At 43.4% G+C, this 17777-nt stretch overlaps 1 protein-coding gene across 1 annotated transcript in view; it reads right to left on the bottom strand.

Moving 5' to 3' along the window:
- Positions 1 to 10594: 10594 nt before the first annotated feature.
- The window catches only part of LOC130389480 (membrane-associated guanylate kinase, WW and PDZ domain-containing protein 2-like), a 129186-nt gene continuing 122003 nt past the window's right edge, over positions 10595 to 17777 (bottom strand). The window contains exon 22 of the mRNA XM_056599285.1: positions 10595 to 15253. Within this exon, the coding sequence (XP_056455260.1) occupies positions 14583 to 15253 (671 nt within the window). The 3' untranslated portion in view covers positions 10595 to 14582. The remainder of the gene's footprint in view (positions 15254 to 17777) is intronic.

The following is a 17777-nucleotide window of genomic DNA, read 5'->3' as shown; positions in this document are numbered from 1 at the left end:
AAAGTACACACTCCCTGATTGGCCTGATTGCGAGCAGGTGTCCACAATCAGGTCCAATCCCCCCAGCCGTTCCGGTGCGCTCCCAACCTGCCCATACTCCCCCTGCAGGCCAGACGTCGCACGTTCCCCCACAGCATAATATAATACAATTTTGCCTATAATGTTACAACGTCTAACATTTTGGTTCACCTATAACGTAATGAATCAAGCATAATTTTTCTACATGTAAGCCGTTTTCAAATATATTGCCGCATTTGTAGGCCTATATGGACATGGGGACATGCCTAGTAACGGGGACGCTGGCGAGTCTAACGCCGCTCTGTATGGCTTGTTTTTATTCAGTATTTCCAATATTTCTCACGATTGCATTGAACATTTTGTCGTTTTTTTTGGTCTTTAGTAGTTTAGCTAAGTTTACTTGTTATATATAGTCACTTTTCGCTATTGTCAGTGCGCCGTTTTCTTTATTTTTACGTGTTTTATACGTGAGGTCGTACGTTGGTGGTTGCCTTTTGAACGCTGTTGCCGCTGCTGCTCACCGGAACGTCATTCTGAACATTATTTTTTCGCGATTTTCTTTTTCTTTCTACTCTTTTAACTTTTTAATCAGTTTTCTTTTGCTTACTTTCAACACCTTCTGTCTGAAACCCTTCTGGACCTCGGATCGGACTACAAAGTTAAGTTAAGTAACTGCGTCAGTTTTCTTGATTTATTTATTTATTTCTGAACGTTAAACGTCTGCGTGTTTTGTTTTGTGTTTTGTGCGTGGAGTCGTGCAGCTGTTGGTGGATGACACCTGCTGGCCGGCTAGACTGCTGTTAACCCCCGGCGCCGTCCAACTGGCTTCCCCGTCTCCAGCGTAGCTACAACCGGCTTGCTCCACTCCTCTGCCTCCGCCCTGCTCGCTCTGTGGCTTCACCATAATCGCCTGGATCTACCGCTGGCTTCTTCCGACTTCACAACCTGTGGATTTTAACCTGTTGCGCTATGTTTGACTCTCACGTAACGAGCGCATCTCTGCCGCTCCGTTACTCGGTAACGGAGATGTTACGTCTACGGATCTTCTCAAGGACCCAACCACCTCAGCTTGCATCCCACCAGGACATTCTCAAACGACCAAAATACATCCACCGAGGCTCTGGACGGAATTTTCAGTACACTCACACCAGCAACAAAAACATCCGCTCCTTCTGGTCCACTGGGCCCCGCCCCCCTCCGCGCACAGCCCGTACGGTCAGTCCCGTCAATCACAGTGTACTGTTCCCTCTGCTCAAAGCAACCTGCTACACTCCACTCACCTGTCTGAAACTCTGTCTGCTGAACACCAGATCCCTCAGTAATAAGGCCCTTTTGATAAATGACTTTATTGTTGACCAGAGCCTAGACATTCTCTGCCTCACTGAGACCTGGCAACAACCAAATGACTTCTCCCATCTAAATGAAGCTGTCCCACCAGGTTTTTCTTTTATTAGTAAACCCCGGGTTAATGGGAGGGGGGGTGGCCTCGCTCTCCTCCATCGTGATAACATCAAAGTCACCACTGTCACAGTCCCCCTTCATTCCTCCTTTGAATGTCTAGCTGTAAAACTCTCAGGCCCCAAACCCACTATCATTGTCACCATTTACAGACCGCCAAAACCCTCCGCCGTTTTCCTCAATGAATTCTCATCACTACTTACATCTGTATGTGCAATGTCCCCCACTGTTATCCTCCTTGGTGATTTCAACATCCACATTGACAACCCATCCTGTACTTTTGCTAATGACTTCACATCACTTCTGGACTGTCTTGGCATCACACAACATGTCAACCTCCCAACCCATAACAAAGGTCACATTCTGGATTTAATCTGCTGCACTGACATCACTCCCACTAACCTTGATGTCATTGATTTCCCCATCTCCGACCACAAAGCTGTACTTTTTGACATTCATACCCAACTACACAAAACCAAGGAACAACGGACCATCTCCTTCAGAAACATCAAACTTATCAACACCACAGACCTCTCCACCATGATCAGCTCCTACCCCAACCCTCCCCCAGCTTCCTCCCTGACTGACCTGGTGACTCACTACAATAACTGCCTCTCCTCCTCCCTCACCACCCTGGCCCCCCTGAAAACCCGTTCAGTCTCATTCACCCACACTGCTCCCTGGTTCACTCCTCATCTGCGCCAGCTCAAAGCCACTGGTCGTCGACTGGAGCGACTCTACAAAAAGACTCAACTCACTGTACACCGCCAAATGTATTCGGACCACCTCCATCACTACAAGAATGCCCTCACTACTGCCAAAACCTCATACTACTCCAACCTCATCAACACTGGTACAGGCAACAGCAGAGTCCTCTTCTCAACAGTCAGCCACTTACTTCAGCCTCCTAAATCTCTCCCTCCAGACATTTCCACCACCCAATGCACTGCGTTCCTTGACTTCTTCAGCTCTAAAATCAACACCATTCACCAACAACTGGCCTCATCTCGCACCCCCTCTGATGACCCACCCTGGATGATCACCTCTGGCCAACCTCTCATCAGCTCCCTCTCTGACTTCACCCTAGTAACAGAACAGACCGTTTCAGAACTCATCCGCAAAGCCAAAACCACCACCTGTCAGCTCGATCCTCTTCCCACCTCCCTTGTCAAAGCATGTCTTCCGTCCATCTCCCCCATGATCACCAACATAATTAACTCCTCCCTCACTACTGGTACTGTACCCCCCACTCTCAAGCTGGCTGCCATCACTCCCATCCTGAAAAAACCTGGTGCTGACCCAACTGACCTTAACCATTACCGGCCCATCTCCAATCTCCCTTTCATCTCCAAAACACTTGAAAGGGTGGTTGCCGCACAACTACAGTCCCACCTCGACACTAACAATCTCCACGAACCGTTCCAATCTGGCTTCCGTCCAAAACACAGCACTGAAACAGCCCTAGTCAAAATCACCAACGACCTCCTCCTTGCAGCCGACTCTGGATTACTCACCATTCTCATCCTCCTCGATCTCAGCGCAGCATTCGACACCATCTCCCACCCTCTGCTCCTGGACCGCCTAGCTGGTATTGGGATCACTGGTGCTGCACTCTCCTGGTTTACATCCTACCTCACCGGCCGTCAACAATTTGTTCAACTAAGCAACCACAAGTCTGGGTGTTCAGGTGTCTCACTGGGTGTCCCCCATGGGTCAGTCTTGGGTCCACTCCTCTTCACCACTTACCTCCTCCCGCTGGGCACACTCCTCCGTCACCATGGGGTCCATTTTCACTGCTACGCTGACGACACACAGGTCTACATCTCCACCAAACCCACCGCTGCCATCCCCCCCACTTCCCTCATCACGTGCCTGGAAGAGATCCGGAGCTGGTTGAGCAGGAACTTCCTGAAACTCAATGGAAACAAGACCGAGGCCCTGCTCATCGGTTCCAAATCCACCCTCACTAAATCACAACACACCCCAGCTCCACTCATAATTATCGATGGATTCCCAGTACCCTTCTCCTCCAAAGTCAAGAGCCTCGGCGTCATCCTGGACAACACCCTCTCATTCGCACCCCATATTCACAACATCACCCGGACTGCATTCTTCCACCTCCGCAACATCGCCAGACTCCGCCCATCACTGACCCAATCCAGCACTGAAATCCTAGTTCACTCATTTGTCACATCACGCATAGACTACTGCAACGCCCTCCTCACCGGACTCCCCACCAAACTCATCAACAGACTGCAGATCATTCAGAACTCAGCCGCCCGGATCATCACCCGCACCAAATCATCTGACCACATCACCCCTGTCCTCATTCAACTTCACTGGCTCCCAGTACACTACCGCATCCAATACAAAACCCTACTCCTCACCTTCAAAGCTCTCCACAACCTAGCCCCCAGTTATCTCTGCGACCTCCTCCAAGAATACACTCCCTCCCGCTCCCTCCGCTCAACCTCTGCTGGACTACTATGTATCCCCACATCACGACTCACTTCAATGGGTGCCCGGTCATTCAGCTGTTCAGCACCCAGGCTCTGGAACTCCCTCCCCCCACACATAAAACAGTCAGACACCATTACAACCTTCAAGTCACAACTCAAAACTCACCTGTTCAAACTCGCACACAACGTCTAACTGATCACTGTTTTGATTGTTTTTTTGTTTTGTTTTGTCTTGTTTTTGTTTTATTTATTTCTTATTGCTTATGTTTACTTATTTATTTATTTTTTTATTTATTTTTTTTCCACAATGTCAACGGGGGTTTAGGGGGGTGTGCTTGCAAGGGGCGGGAATGAGGTAGGTTTTAAGTTTGCAAGGGGTGGGATGAGTGTGGCAACTGTAGTTTGTTTTGGCGGCAGAACGGACAGAACTCATTGCGATCATCTTAAAGGTTGGGTATGCGATTTGCGAAACGCCAGCAGATTTTGAAAATACACAACTCAAATGGTCCTACCCCCTCTCCTTCAACGCTGACTCTGACTCCACCCATTCCAAGTACCTGGACGCGCAATCATGCACGAGCGCGAACAGAGATGCGCGAGAGCGAGCCAGGCTAGCGTAGGTTTTCGTTTAACAACATGGCACTACATTCAGCTGTAAGTTGCACCCAGTACCACGGGAAGTAGGGGTTTTGGGGGTGCTGCAACACCCCCTGTCCGAGGCCCTGTCTTATCACAGAAAACGATCATTTCTAAAAACTCTGGCCAAAGTGGAGATTTCTGAAAACGCCGGTTATGTGTTGTCGTGTCAACGGGGAGAAACGGGATTTTAGGTTCTGAAGCGTCACATTATGCACCAGGAAATGCTTAACGTCATGTGAGCGCCCGCTGTACCGTATTGGTCCGAATATAAACACAAACCCCATTGTAAGACGACCTATATTTGGAAAAAAGATTTGAAGACCAGATCTTGTTTTTATGAATAAATAAATTGTATTCATTGAAATAATATACGAAAATAAAAAGGCATAGAATAAAACACTGCATTGCCACTAAACAGTAGTGAAAATAGGCCGTACTGATGTGTACACCAAAGACTATTCCTGACACTCCTTTGCCCCGCTGTGTTCGCTCTGGCTGTGGTCGCTCCGAACTGTTTCGGCCCGTGGCAAAGCGAGTCATCCTCGCTGCTGTCCAAGGCATTTTGAGACGCAGCATTTATTTAATGCTCATATGACCTAGTGCTGAAAAAAGGTTATATGAAAAAGTGTGAGGGTAGCGGTGGTGCGCTAAACTTGTTCTGTGAGCAGCTGGATGTGAACCATGGTGTGAAGGAAGTGAACACAACGATCGATTTTCAACTGTGCGCGCATGCACTGGTGTAATTGAGCTGCGCTGCTATATATCTTTTTTATCAATGTAACGAGTTGCGAGTCTAGTGCAGGCTGAGTTTTTTTTTTCCAGCACCCCCTGCTGAGAATACGTTCTCGCGGCTATGGTTGCACCAGATGTTATAAACATTAAACGGTCACATAAATCATTACTATTTTTAGAAAATGTATGTTTGTTTCATATAATTGTATTGGAAGTCCTGGTTTTCACTAGGGTTGCTGCGGTGTGGACATTTTCACAACGAGTAATACACTCGTCTCAACACCGGTATTACCGAGTATAAACGGTATAAACTTTGAAACTAGGTCAACCGCCACACAAGCATCGGTTTTTAGACCCTTCTTGTCCTTCAGTGGCCGCCAACGTTCGAAAGCAGCGCCTAGGATTATTCTTGATTTCAGTTTTTCTCTTTCAGCGTTTTTATTATCAATTACTCTCTGAAAAAGTGTTTTCCTTCTCTTTGCTGGTGGTGGTGGTGGTGGTGGGGATGGTGGCGTCTTGTCTGCCATGGAAATTGTCTTCTACTGCTAGGTCCAAATGTGGATTAACTAGTTCCAGTAGCTACCGCAGGATAACAACAAACAGGAGCTTGCTCTGGGTCACGAGCTCTGGGTCACGAGTACTGCACGAAGGGGTCGCGCGCGGGGGAGGGGGAGTGCAGTACGACCGTTTGATTGACGTACTTACTGTCCAATGCAACGAGGTGGCAATCCAAATGATTGGCTGGAGTTTTTCGAGCCCTGCCCGTTCCACAGATGATTGACTTGTTTAATTTTCATGTCAGTACTTCTAACTCAGTGGCTGTAAGCGGGTTATGATAAGGATTTCAAGTAATTTTGCAAAAATGGCCAAAAAAGCAAATTCCATACCCAACCTTTAAATGTTGCTAAAATGATGCATTATATATTCCGTAGCATACACAAAATCCGAAGCATATGGATGGATGAAAGATTGGAGCATGAGTTAGAGACAAATAGAAGAAACGGCGAAGAGGAAAGGCATCGCGAACGACTGCGTTACCGGAGAAAGAGAGCGTCTTTTTTTGCTTCATTTCACATATAACAAACACTTGGACAAAGGTAGTTGATTTCTGTGTTTAACTGAGAAAACAGGGAGTGGAAGGACGGGACCCTATAATGTTCAGCTGACTGTGGTCAGTAATGGTAATAAAAAAACATTCAAATTAGCGTTCACCACGAATGAAAGCAGTGCTGATGTAACCAAGCTGTATTTTCAGTCAGCTAATGCTTTCTTGTAATATCACTGTTTTTTGTGTATGTTCCTTTAAGTGTTACGACCACTTTATGTTACGGTAGCCAGTGTTTCCCCCAGTAAATGTCTCAGTCAAGGTGGTAAGCAGTCGGTGGTGAAAAAAAAATACCCCCAAAAAATTTTGGGGGTATTTTGCTCAAAGATGCCAGTACGCATGAATGAAATAAACAACTGTTTATTTCCATATAAATAAACAGTAGGTACAAATGTTGTGCAAACATGCAGACACTACAAAATAAAATTAAAGAAAAGTGCAAATTAAATACAAATAATGGACAATACACTTAACTTTTGTATGCAAATTCAACTATTTACAGTTCCTTTTTTGGATCTTATTTGCGGCACAGCTGACAAGAGGCATCAGTGCATGCAATTCTGCGTGGCTGTGCAAATAACAGTTCCAGCGCCCTGCTGTAATTTTTTTTTTTTATTATTTTTTTTTTTTTCAAACTTTTTATTTTTTTATTTTTTTAATACATTAGTAGTCAAGGCGGGGCCCTAGTCTTGTTAAGGCGGCCGCCTTAACAAGATAGTGCTGGGGAAAACCCTGGTAGCTTTACGCTGCCGTGTTATCGTTTCCTCGGAGATGAAAATGCGCGGGTTCTCTCTCTTTCAATGCATGCAAGCAATGTGTGGACAAGCTGTAATTTTCCTACTGTTTATTTCGGAGTTTAACTTGTCAAAAGTATTTTATTTACCGTACAAAGTACTCGGTTTGCTTTTGATAATAATCCAGAAGCCGTGTATCCACAAGAAGACCGCAAGAAGGGAACTTGATGAACATTGGTGAACGTGATGGCCGTTTCTTTTCCTGAGTTGCCTATCCCAGTGGCTCGTGAGGACCCGTCGCCATCTTCTGAACGTCCCCGAGGATTACAGGCAAAACCATTTCAATCACATACACATATTAGAGCTCTATAATATTGTTTTGCTGGTCAGCACTTTACTTGACTTTATAACTTTTTTTTCTTGTTGCTAAAGACAACACAAGGACACTTGAAGACTTATTCTATTTTTTGGATAAGAAGGCCGTTCGGTAATTAGTTTGTCTATGGACTAAGAAAGACCATGTGTTGTTGTTGAGACATTTAAGCAGGGATGGACTGGCCCAAAAATTTGGCCCGGGACTTTGGGATGGAGAGGCCTTTTATGAGACCGCGGGAATAGCGCGCGTAGAATTTTGCCACGGTGTAAAATAATAAAAACTAGTCCTTATCCGTGGATATGTGCATTGCAACGGCATGTCAATGTTGGGATGTGCATGTGTTTAGAATATTATGAAGATCACTGGGAAATATTTTATAAGCAATCTTGTCCATGTACAAAAAATATTAGAAATTGCATGTGCCTAGAAAGGTAAATCAAGGCTGAAAATGATCTAAATAGTGCAAGATACAATTATTTTAGTGGAAAATTGTCATACACATACACAGGGTTTGGGAGATGGGGGCGGGCCGTGGTTTGTTGTGCGTTGCTGTGGTTACCGGTGTTGAAGTGTTCCAATGGTTTATTAGCGGTGGTATCTAATAAATCGCTCTCTAATCAATACTTCATTCACTGCCTCTTCCGTGGGCATTACAATATTATGAATTGTTCTCCGAGGTCTCTGGTACCATAATTAGTTTAAGTCATTATTATATTGCCAAACATGCTCGCTAGTGCACCTGTCATAGCTATGCTGCTGGGTCCTGTTCCCGCCTCACCATTGGTCTCGCTGACTGGGGCGTCGCCGTCAACCTTGGCTTTTCCACGGAAAAGGTCGGTTCATTTAGCAAATTTGGCTGCGTCTTGCTATAACATTTTTTTCCTTTTCAACCTCAACTTCTGAGCGCCACCCAATTCTTTTGCCTCTCCACCACCTTTTTTCCTTTTTGACATTTTCGTATTTCTGTGTAACTTCAGTGAGATCAACGAGAAGTACCGGGTAAGTGACCCGGCCGTGTGTCAGGCTGAGCCAATCAGAAATGACAGACCGCGGAGCAGTCCAAGTTGGGAGGGGCCGTTTGGCCACTCGCTTCGGCCGCTCGCTTTGCCCCCATACACTGTGGGGGTGCTCCCCCCTCTAAATTGACAGTAATACATCGGCCCCGTTTCACCGTCAGGCAAGAGCTCCGTTTCGCGCTGTAAGTAAATATCCGGCAGCAGGCCACCCCAAATCAGGGCTTACTTAACTTTTATTTATTTTTTTACATCTTTTACAACAACAACAAAAAAATAAATAATAATAATAATAAAAAAAAAAATCTAAAAGAATTACGGCCGGCCGGCTCGGCCTGAAATCGTCCGGCCGTTCGGGAAATCTCCCGAACCTCCCGATAGCCAGTCCGCCACTGCATTTAAGTATTTGGTTTAACGTCCTAAAAAAAGGGAAATATATGTTATTTTTTTATTTTATTTTCGTATTCCAATTGAGGGTTAACAAAAACATAATTGCATTTCGATGTGCTTTAAATATACTGTTATATGGTCTATCCGATTTCCATTATGATGAAGAAGATGCGTTTCAGTCCAGCAATTGTTGAATAAATCTGGATCGATAGTACACTGCTATCACAACCCAAGTAAATTCTGTTTATTGGTTAAACCAACATTGAAATACTTTTTAACCAGCGAAAAAAGGCAACAGGCTGATTATCATTTACGGTACCACTCAATGACATGCAGAAGAGTCATCAACACTCCCACTCAAGTGGTTTGAGAAATACCAACTTTCTACTCCTCAGTCACATATAAGGTATTTTACATTTCCTACAGAGTTTTCAGGGTACAAATGTCAGGATATGTTGTTTACACACACGGCCCATCTGGAGAATAGCAGGAGAATATCAGGACTTAGACCTGTGTCTTAAAGCATTTGATTACATTATAAAATGAGTCAATTTATTGTTTACAGGGCTAATTGTTCAATGGAAACTGTAGTATACTATATGCATGCTAATCAATTATTCAATCGCTTTTATTGTTATTCAGGGCTCAAAGTGTATTGACATTTTGTCTATTGGCAACTACTATTGGTTTGTTGAAAATAATAATAAACAGCTGAAAATTTACCTCAGTGAAATAAACTAGGTGTACCAACAGCTAAGGCAGCAACCTAACTATAGTGAAATAAAGCACAGGCTTGTGTGGGGGAGGGGGAGAGGGAGAAGGGGGGGGGGGGGGTGTGACGGCAAGATTGTGGATTGTACATTGGCGAGTTTAGGATGTTTATTTTATAAAAAATGTACCAGAAGAATAGGCTCAAGGAGGAAAGTAATATTACATTTTAGCAACAACGTTTAGTCCTGTAGTGGACTCTATGGACGTTTTCTCGTTCGCACGCCGAAATATTCACTCGCAAATGCGAGTGAAATGGGCGCACTGTAGAGCCCTGACCCCATCTGTATGTTTGCTGACCCATTGTGCAGGCAATAACACCGCTGCACCCATTGCTGAGCGTCCCGGGGTGAGTTTCCCAAAACAGTCAGGACGTTAGCATTTTACCGACTTATTACTAAGCCCAGTTGTACTATGCAGCAGCCGAAGTACGAGTGTTTCCCAAAAGTCTCAAGCTAACATAGCTGACCTCTTCGCTGAGTAGCTGCATACTTATCAGCTAATACATAGTGAACAGATTTTTTCTTAAGGCGAAGTTCGGAGTTGCTCTGAGGCATTCAATCATTCACAGGTGGAAGCCTCACAAACTTTGATATTTAGACTACATGCTTGTTATACAGTTGTGGTTAATATTCGCCAACTTGATTGTGTTTAGCCTACCTATCCTTTGTATCAACATTAGATACTGCACTAACTTGGAATGCTACCAGGACCCCAGCATCACATCCTACCAGGACCCCAGCATCACATCCTACCAGCCTAGCATCACATCCTACCAGGACCCCAGCATCACATCCTACCAGGACCCCAGCATCACATCCTACCAGGACCCCAGCATCACATCCTACCAGGACCCCAGCATCACATCCTACCAGGACCCCAGCATCACATCCTATCAGGACCCCAGCATCACATCCTACCACTCATTACCCATCCAGGTACCCCGGAGTACCAATCTATCCAGGTACCCCGGAGTTACGAGTACCCATCCATCCAGGTACCCCACTTTGACAGCCACTGACCTAGGCATGAGGAAAACTTTGGTAGTTTTAAACACAACATTCTCACTCCATATTGAAAAATGATTCATGATAAATGACTGAAATATGACCAAAACACCATGACTACCAATAACATTCCTATGCTCCTTTACTTCTGAAATAGTGGTGGTCGTTGTAATGAGGCGTCACGATGTATGGTCCCATAGCTAATGTCATAATAAAAAAATATTTTTCAGGATTCCATTATGTACTCCATACAGCTAAGGAAATCACATTTTAAACTGGGGAACATGGGACACATGGATTATTTCACTTTCCCACGCCAATGGAAAGGAGGCAATGTTCCAGTGTATTTGGCCTTCTTGCATCACTTTGGATTTTGATACCCATTTTGAGATGATCCAAGGATAATCATTTTAAACCTTTGTAGTAAAATGAGTGTCCAGAGCTAGTCCAGGTCACTGCAACAACACATTTAAAAAAACACATTTGTAAAGGATATTTAATGATCATATTGAATATAAGGAAGTTGTGTGAAAAGTATCCACGGCTGGAATTTATGACCCAAAGAAAGTTTCTTTCCGCATGCAGTCAGTACGAACACTTGAAGCGAAGGGTCAATCCTGCTGCTTTACACCTGGAACATTAAGCATCCACTATAAGTACAAATTATAGCTCATATTTTCTATGTAATCATTATCAAATATAAACCTAAATATCGCCCTCATGAAATTAAAACATTGAGGAAACACTGTATCTCTCGCTTGATCGCTTTTCAGGTATGTTGTCGATGTTTAAACCTTGTAGGCTAGGCTTGACTGGATTGAGTTGGTGGCGAGTGTTTAGGGGTTTGAGCGTGTGTGTGAGCAAAGACCTGCTCGAAAGCATAGAGCGACTCGTGGCCGTGCCAAGTGCAGCCCCCATTTTGTATTAACAGTGAAGTCACGTGTACATGTTGCAATACATTTGCAAATTTATCTCATTTTCGATTTCTGTAATGGGTTTTATGCACTGTGATGGTTTTGAGTTTGCAGTTTTTGAAAGAGATATAAAATTAAAGTTACCATTGAGGAAACACCGTATCACTCTTGTGATCATTTCTCCGCCTTTCCGGGACGTAACATGTTTGAATGAATTTGTGTGTGTGTGTCTTCCAGAAAATGATATTATACTAATTAGAATATAACAATAGGTAGCCACATATTTTCAGTGAATATCTAATAAGGCCATCCCGGTCCATTCCTTCAGTCTGTTTCCATGGTGATTGTGACCCCCCTTCTCCTTCATCTGAAGCCATATGAGAAGACATACATGGACTCCATTTTGTTAATTTTCCATATCTGGCTCTGGATATTACTCTAAAGAAAATAAGCAATAATTAAAAAGAATCCTGCAGAGAATATTTTACACCATGTCAACAGTTTATTTGACAATATTTCAGAATACCCTTCAGTAAACAAGATTTCTTTTTTTTTAGCAAAATGTAATATATGCGTACTCTCGCATTTCATAAAAATATTTGTTCACGTCTTTCAAACTACAGTATCAATGATACAGTAAAGCATATCTGTAGGAATACAGCTGTACAGAGTGGATAATACACAGTCAACACCACACTTATATTGGATTCAATTGGGACTGGTCAACGTTTCGTCTTTCCATACAAAAGCCCCCTGCTTGGAGCGCCGTGAATCTGGAGACATCAGCGGCACACCCTGCGGCCCGGGTGTGCACCTCAGTAACTACTGCACATGAACAAGAGTTCAATACAACGGCGTATGAGTTCATGTGCAAGTGGAAGGTCAGAGAGGTCGGGACTGATGATATCAACTGAAACAAAATGGAATACCATGTGGATGTACTGGGAATCACCATATACATTTTATCACTATGTATTTGTACAAGATCTATTTTTGTTCATGGTAGTCTAAAGGTCAGCCTCACAGCTCATCAAAATAAGCTCTAACAAACCACTTGCATATAAGCCAGCTCCTCTCCCCCAAGCCTTCTGGTTCCCCTGGTGACTGAGACGTTCACCGGACGGACGCTGGTGATTTCATGCAGCGCTTTGATGTTTCCTTGTTTCTGATAGACAGGCATTTGTTTTGTCTTGACAAAATTATCTAACTGACAAAACAAAAAGAGAGTTGTTCTTTCAAGTGACTATTTCAGCTGTAGCATGCATTATGATGGTCAAAGGAAATGATTCTTATGGATGCATTGTTCAAATGCAATAAAAAAAAAACTGTTGACCTAATGGGAATGGATCAATTGACACCAATGCTGATATATTTGAACCAAGTATACTTAAGACATTTCTACTATTAAAACAAATTTCCATCAGATAGGATAGTGGTTTGTGTCTGAACTCCAGCAAAGAGCCGTTGATGCTTCTAACTAACAAACCCCTGCTGGTGAAATTCACAACCGATGGCTATTGGACTTTCACAATACATTTTAAATTAACATGGACTACTCAACAATTTGGTTATAATTTCTTCTGACTTGTCAATTACTTTCTGTCTGTTTTGTATGACTTCTGTGTAACCTAACAAAATAACCAGCTTGACAACAGTCCTCTATTTAGACTGCTTTGAAGGTTTCCTTTGTGTTTTTCCACTTTTCCACTAGGCCGATTACTGAAGGCTACATGTTGGCCACTTCCTAACACTAAGGGGGAAAGGGGGGGGGGGGGTCACTCTGTGCCACCAGCTTCACTACCGGACGTATTCTTCACAGATGGAGGTACACCCCTCCTGCTATGTGTAGAAGTCTGAAATCAAACAGAAAAGAAAGTGAACAGAACCCCAATGGTAACAGCCCTGCATTAGCTCAAGTAAGGCACTCTGCCCCACCACCAAACCTCCAACTGCTCTGTTCCTCTGATCTTCTCTTCCACAGTGATGTGGTACATGTAGCACAGTAAAAGGCATATAACTGTTGAATAGAAAGTGGACACATCCCCCCTTCCCCTGTTTAGAAGACACCAGACTTAAGATGTGTACATGATGGTCTAAATGAATGAGTTGCGACAAAGTGGTTGATGGAACTTACAGGTAATGGATTAAGCTAAAGCCAACTGTTTTCATTTTTCAGCAACTCCTAAATTTAACTAAACCGACCAACACTATTTTTCATACATTTATGAACCGATGGTGTGATGAAGGAGATTCTCTTTAGATGGTAGCGCTAAACAAGAGCTCCTTAGTACCAACCTTGTGGCCTGAGTCGATGCACTAATGAGGCGCCCTAGTGGTGACATGGGGACTTCACAGTCGTTGATATGTAAATATAGACAAGGCAATGGACGTTTGGATTTCAAAATAATGTTTCCTCTCTTTACAATGGGTTTCTAACTGCTAAAAAACACCTGAACATGGGCATATTTTTGGAGTAGATAAAATGTACATATTTTCCACTCATTATCACATTGACAGTATAAGATATATTGGTAGGCATGTGAAATTTAACGTGTGTCTTGTTAACAGAACCCTCTGTTACTGCCCGTTAGGCCCATCTGTCATCCTCACTCCTAGAAGAAAAATTATTTGTTTCAAATATCTCTCATAGGCAAGTAGCATTTTCGGAACCAGAAAGTGGTTCACAAATCAATAAATGTGATTATCGTAGACTACCTCTGGTGTTAGAGGTGTGAATCAGCACTGTAGGCTGTATTCTTCAAGAGCTTTGAAGGTCCCTCTGCTTTTTAAGGTGGTCGGTGTTATCATCTTGTAATAACTAACAGAAACATGACTTGTCAAGGAGAGGCTGAACCAACATGCTGAGATGGACAGAAGAGTTTTATTCTCCTCACTTCAAACCAGATGGTAGGGGACGTGCACACAAAGAGTCCAACAGTCTGATCTGGTCCAAACCAGCTAGATCCAGTCTATCTGCTCACTGTGGAGGTCCAGGACCGTAGAGTCCCAGGCAGCCTATCAGGCCCAGGGGACCTCCAGGGTCCCGGGAGGGCAGTGGAGCTGGGCCCAGTCAAAGCCTCCGCCCGGTGGGAGGGGCAGCACTGCCCGCTGATACCACTGAACCTTCTTCCTTCCTTGGGAAGCGAATCTCTTGGCTCCAGCCTGTCAAGAAGTTTGCCTGGAGGAGCACCTCCATTCACACTCACATCAACTAATGAGTCCCGCAGCCAGGCCGAGCCTGCACTCTGCAGGTCCTGACTCTCACAACAGGGGGCGCTAGGGTCACTCTGCATCTCTCTTCGGTTGGTGGTTCTCCCCAGGACGGCTTTTCGGGCCATAGGCCCAGGCTGGCATGCCCATGTTCCTTCCTCCACTTCCCCAGGCCCTTGTGGTGCTCTTTGGCCCTCGATGGTGTACCTCTGCTGGGTGGTCCTGCCACCCAAAGCCCCTCTAATGGACCCCTGGTCTGTCAGCTGTGGAGCCTGGCCTGCCAAGCACACTCTGACCTCTAGAGGGAGCCGGGGGGGGGTGTCATGGGCAGGATGTGAGGAGAACAGTTGGGCGGGGGGACGGGGGTGAAGGGTCACTTCCTGCAGGGCATGGTGGGCTGTAGAAAGGGGATCCCAGGGGCTGCCACTGTCTGTCGAGGAAACGCAGGGAGGAAAGCAAGGGAATCAGAATACAGAAACACGCTGAACAATAGCTTCAGAGTGTGGTGCTTGTTCCCATGATCCTTTGCTTTCCTATGGATCCTTACTCCGGCCCTTACAGCAGAAACCCCTTAACTTAACACCTAACATCTCCGGGTAACACTTTATATTAAGGTCCGTGTAATAAGCCATAGTTAATATGTAATAAGACCTTATTATATGCTTATTAACATTAATTTCTGTTATTAAGACTATCAATAAGTGTTAATAATAACATAATAAACATGTTTATTGTGAGATTATAAGACTTTTATAAGCCCTTATAAGAAACTTCTTAACTATTTATTGATTGCTTAATAACATTAATAATAGTCTTATGAGTTGATTATGAGCACTTATTAACAGTTAATGAGTACTGTATGTTATCAAGATTGATAAAAGGTAAAATAAAAATACATATACTGTAAATACAATGTTATGGCGGTGAAGCAGAAAAACACGCTTTGAAACAGCTCTTTTGAAAAATATTTATTTCAGAACGTATTCTTGAACATCAATATTTAAAAAAAAACGAATCTGAGTCCGGCTTCTCCACGCCCTCCACGGGAATTCTTCCGGCTGGTCTTTCTTGTTACTGTATAAAGAAACACAAAGAACATTGACCACAATAGACAGTTAGCAGACAGGTTACAATAGGCATTAAGCCGTTTAGACATGAATTCATGACACAACTGTTATAATTTGATAAATTTGGTCACCTAGTTGCATATGATAGCATAAGCTAAACGTTAGCTCAACATTAGCACGCCAAAGCCTCTGAAAGAAAGTAATGTAAGCCAAAAAAGTTTGCAAGCAAACATTTAGCTAGCTAGAACCAGCTACGGTTACTATAGCACTACATTCTTAAACTTACTCTTAAAAGAGTTATCCTCCAGTTCGGACCTCTTCCTCTTATCCATGTTTTCTTTGCTTGTTCCTGTCTTTTGTCTGTCAGTTGTTGGTCTTGGGTGCTCGTGCTGACGATTCCAACATGTTTTCCAAACGTTCGTCAAACACTTCATCAAGCATATGCGTCAAGCCATCATCCACTTGCTTAAACAGAACTTCCGGGTTAAAATAACCTTCAAAATAAATGCCTTTAAAGGATATATTACATGAGGCGCAAAACTGATGACACTCGTTCAACATGTACAGACTTATTAACATTAATAACAGGGCTCTTGCGTGAGTCTGACGCCAAATGCGTGAGACTTGAGAGCCGTGTAATAAGCATTGTTCCCGCTTTAGATTAACCTTAAAGGACAATTCAAGTGTAAAATGGATCTGGGATATGTTTAAGATGATAACGAGTTGGAAAGTTTGTTTTGGAGCAACAAAGCGGATATAGACGCATTCTTAAGTTGGTTGTTTTTAGCCGATTCCACCTAAACGCTATAAACTTGGAACGATGGGGGAATTTGTTATGGTAAAAACTAAATCGCTACTTTAAACCACTTAAAAGGCTAGAAGTAGCCTTTTTCACTTCTTTGGTAGTATAATAAGGGTCTTAACATATAAAACGAGGCATTGATAACTTTAAGTGTACAGATTGTTTATTAAAAAGGACATTTTATACACAATAACATCAGTAGTTCACCCGTCGATGCCATCTTGTTTTTAAGACTTATAGTCTTATAATCTCACAATAAAAATGTTTATTATGTTATTATTAACACTTATAGACAGTCTTAACCCCGATTAATGTTAATAAGAATATAATAAGTGTCTTTTTAGCTATTAACAAAGGGCTTATTACAAGGACCTGGATATAAAGCGTTACCAAGAAAGGATTTGTCATGGGAAGAATCACCATAACATTCAACAGTTGCACCCATGCACATTAAAAAATAAATAATCAGTTTAATGTAAGGCAAAGATGCAGACTTCCTTAAGCATCTTGCCAGGGAGTAACATCATGCAGCATAGAGAGGGGGACGGATCCTAGCCTTCAGACCTTAGGCAGACATGCCTCACTAGGAGCCGTGCACTATTGCACACCACATGCATTGTCTAGACTTTCATCCACCTCTTGAGATTGGAACCAATCATAAGAAAGCATACACAGGTGACATTAGTTGCGCAATTGAACAGCAGTTGCCATGACAACTTCTTCAAAGCTTATTCAAGGCTAATTCAGTGAATTAAAATAAATAATAATTGATGATTTAAAGGTACTTGACAGCATAAGTGCCAATAACGGCAGCTGGTATTATGTTTAGAAGTGTTTCTGTAAAGGGAATAAACTTGGAATATAGTCAACTGGGTCATTTGAACTAGGTTATAGTTTTACCGCTGCTAGTTTAACAAGCCAGATGAATGATCCACATTCACCGTTGTACGCGCTGTTATTCAAGTGTTTTTCCATCCTCGCATACGTAAGTCCTTTACAGCCAGCCTATTTACACTGTGTTCAGGACATTACAATTTTTACACCCTTGTTCCTGACCAAAACCTTGGACTGTTTAACTCTTAACC

Source organism: Gadus chalcogrammus, chromosome 9 (genome assembly GCF_026213295.1).
Source record: "Gadus chalcogrammus isolate NIFS_2021 chromosome 9, NIFS_Gcha_1.0, whole genome shotgun sequence".
In the NCBI taxonomy this organism is placed as follows: Eukaryota; Metazoa; Chordata; class Actinopteri; order Gadiformes; family Gadidae; genus Gadus; species Gadus chalcogrammus.
This window is presented reverse-complemented; position numbering and strand designations above follow the sequence as displayed.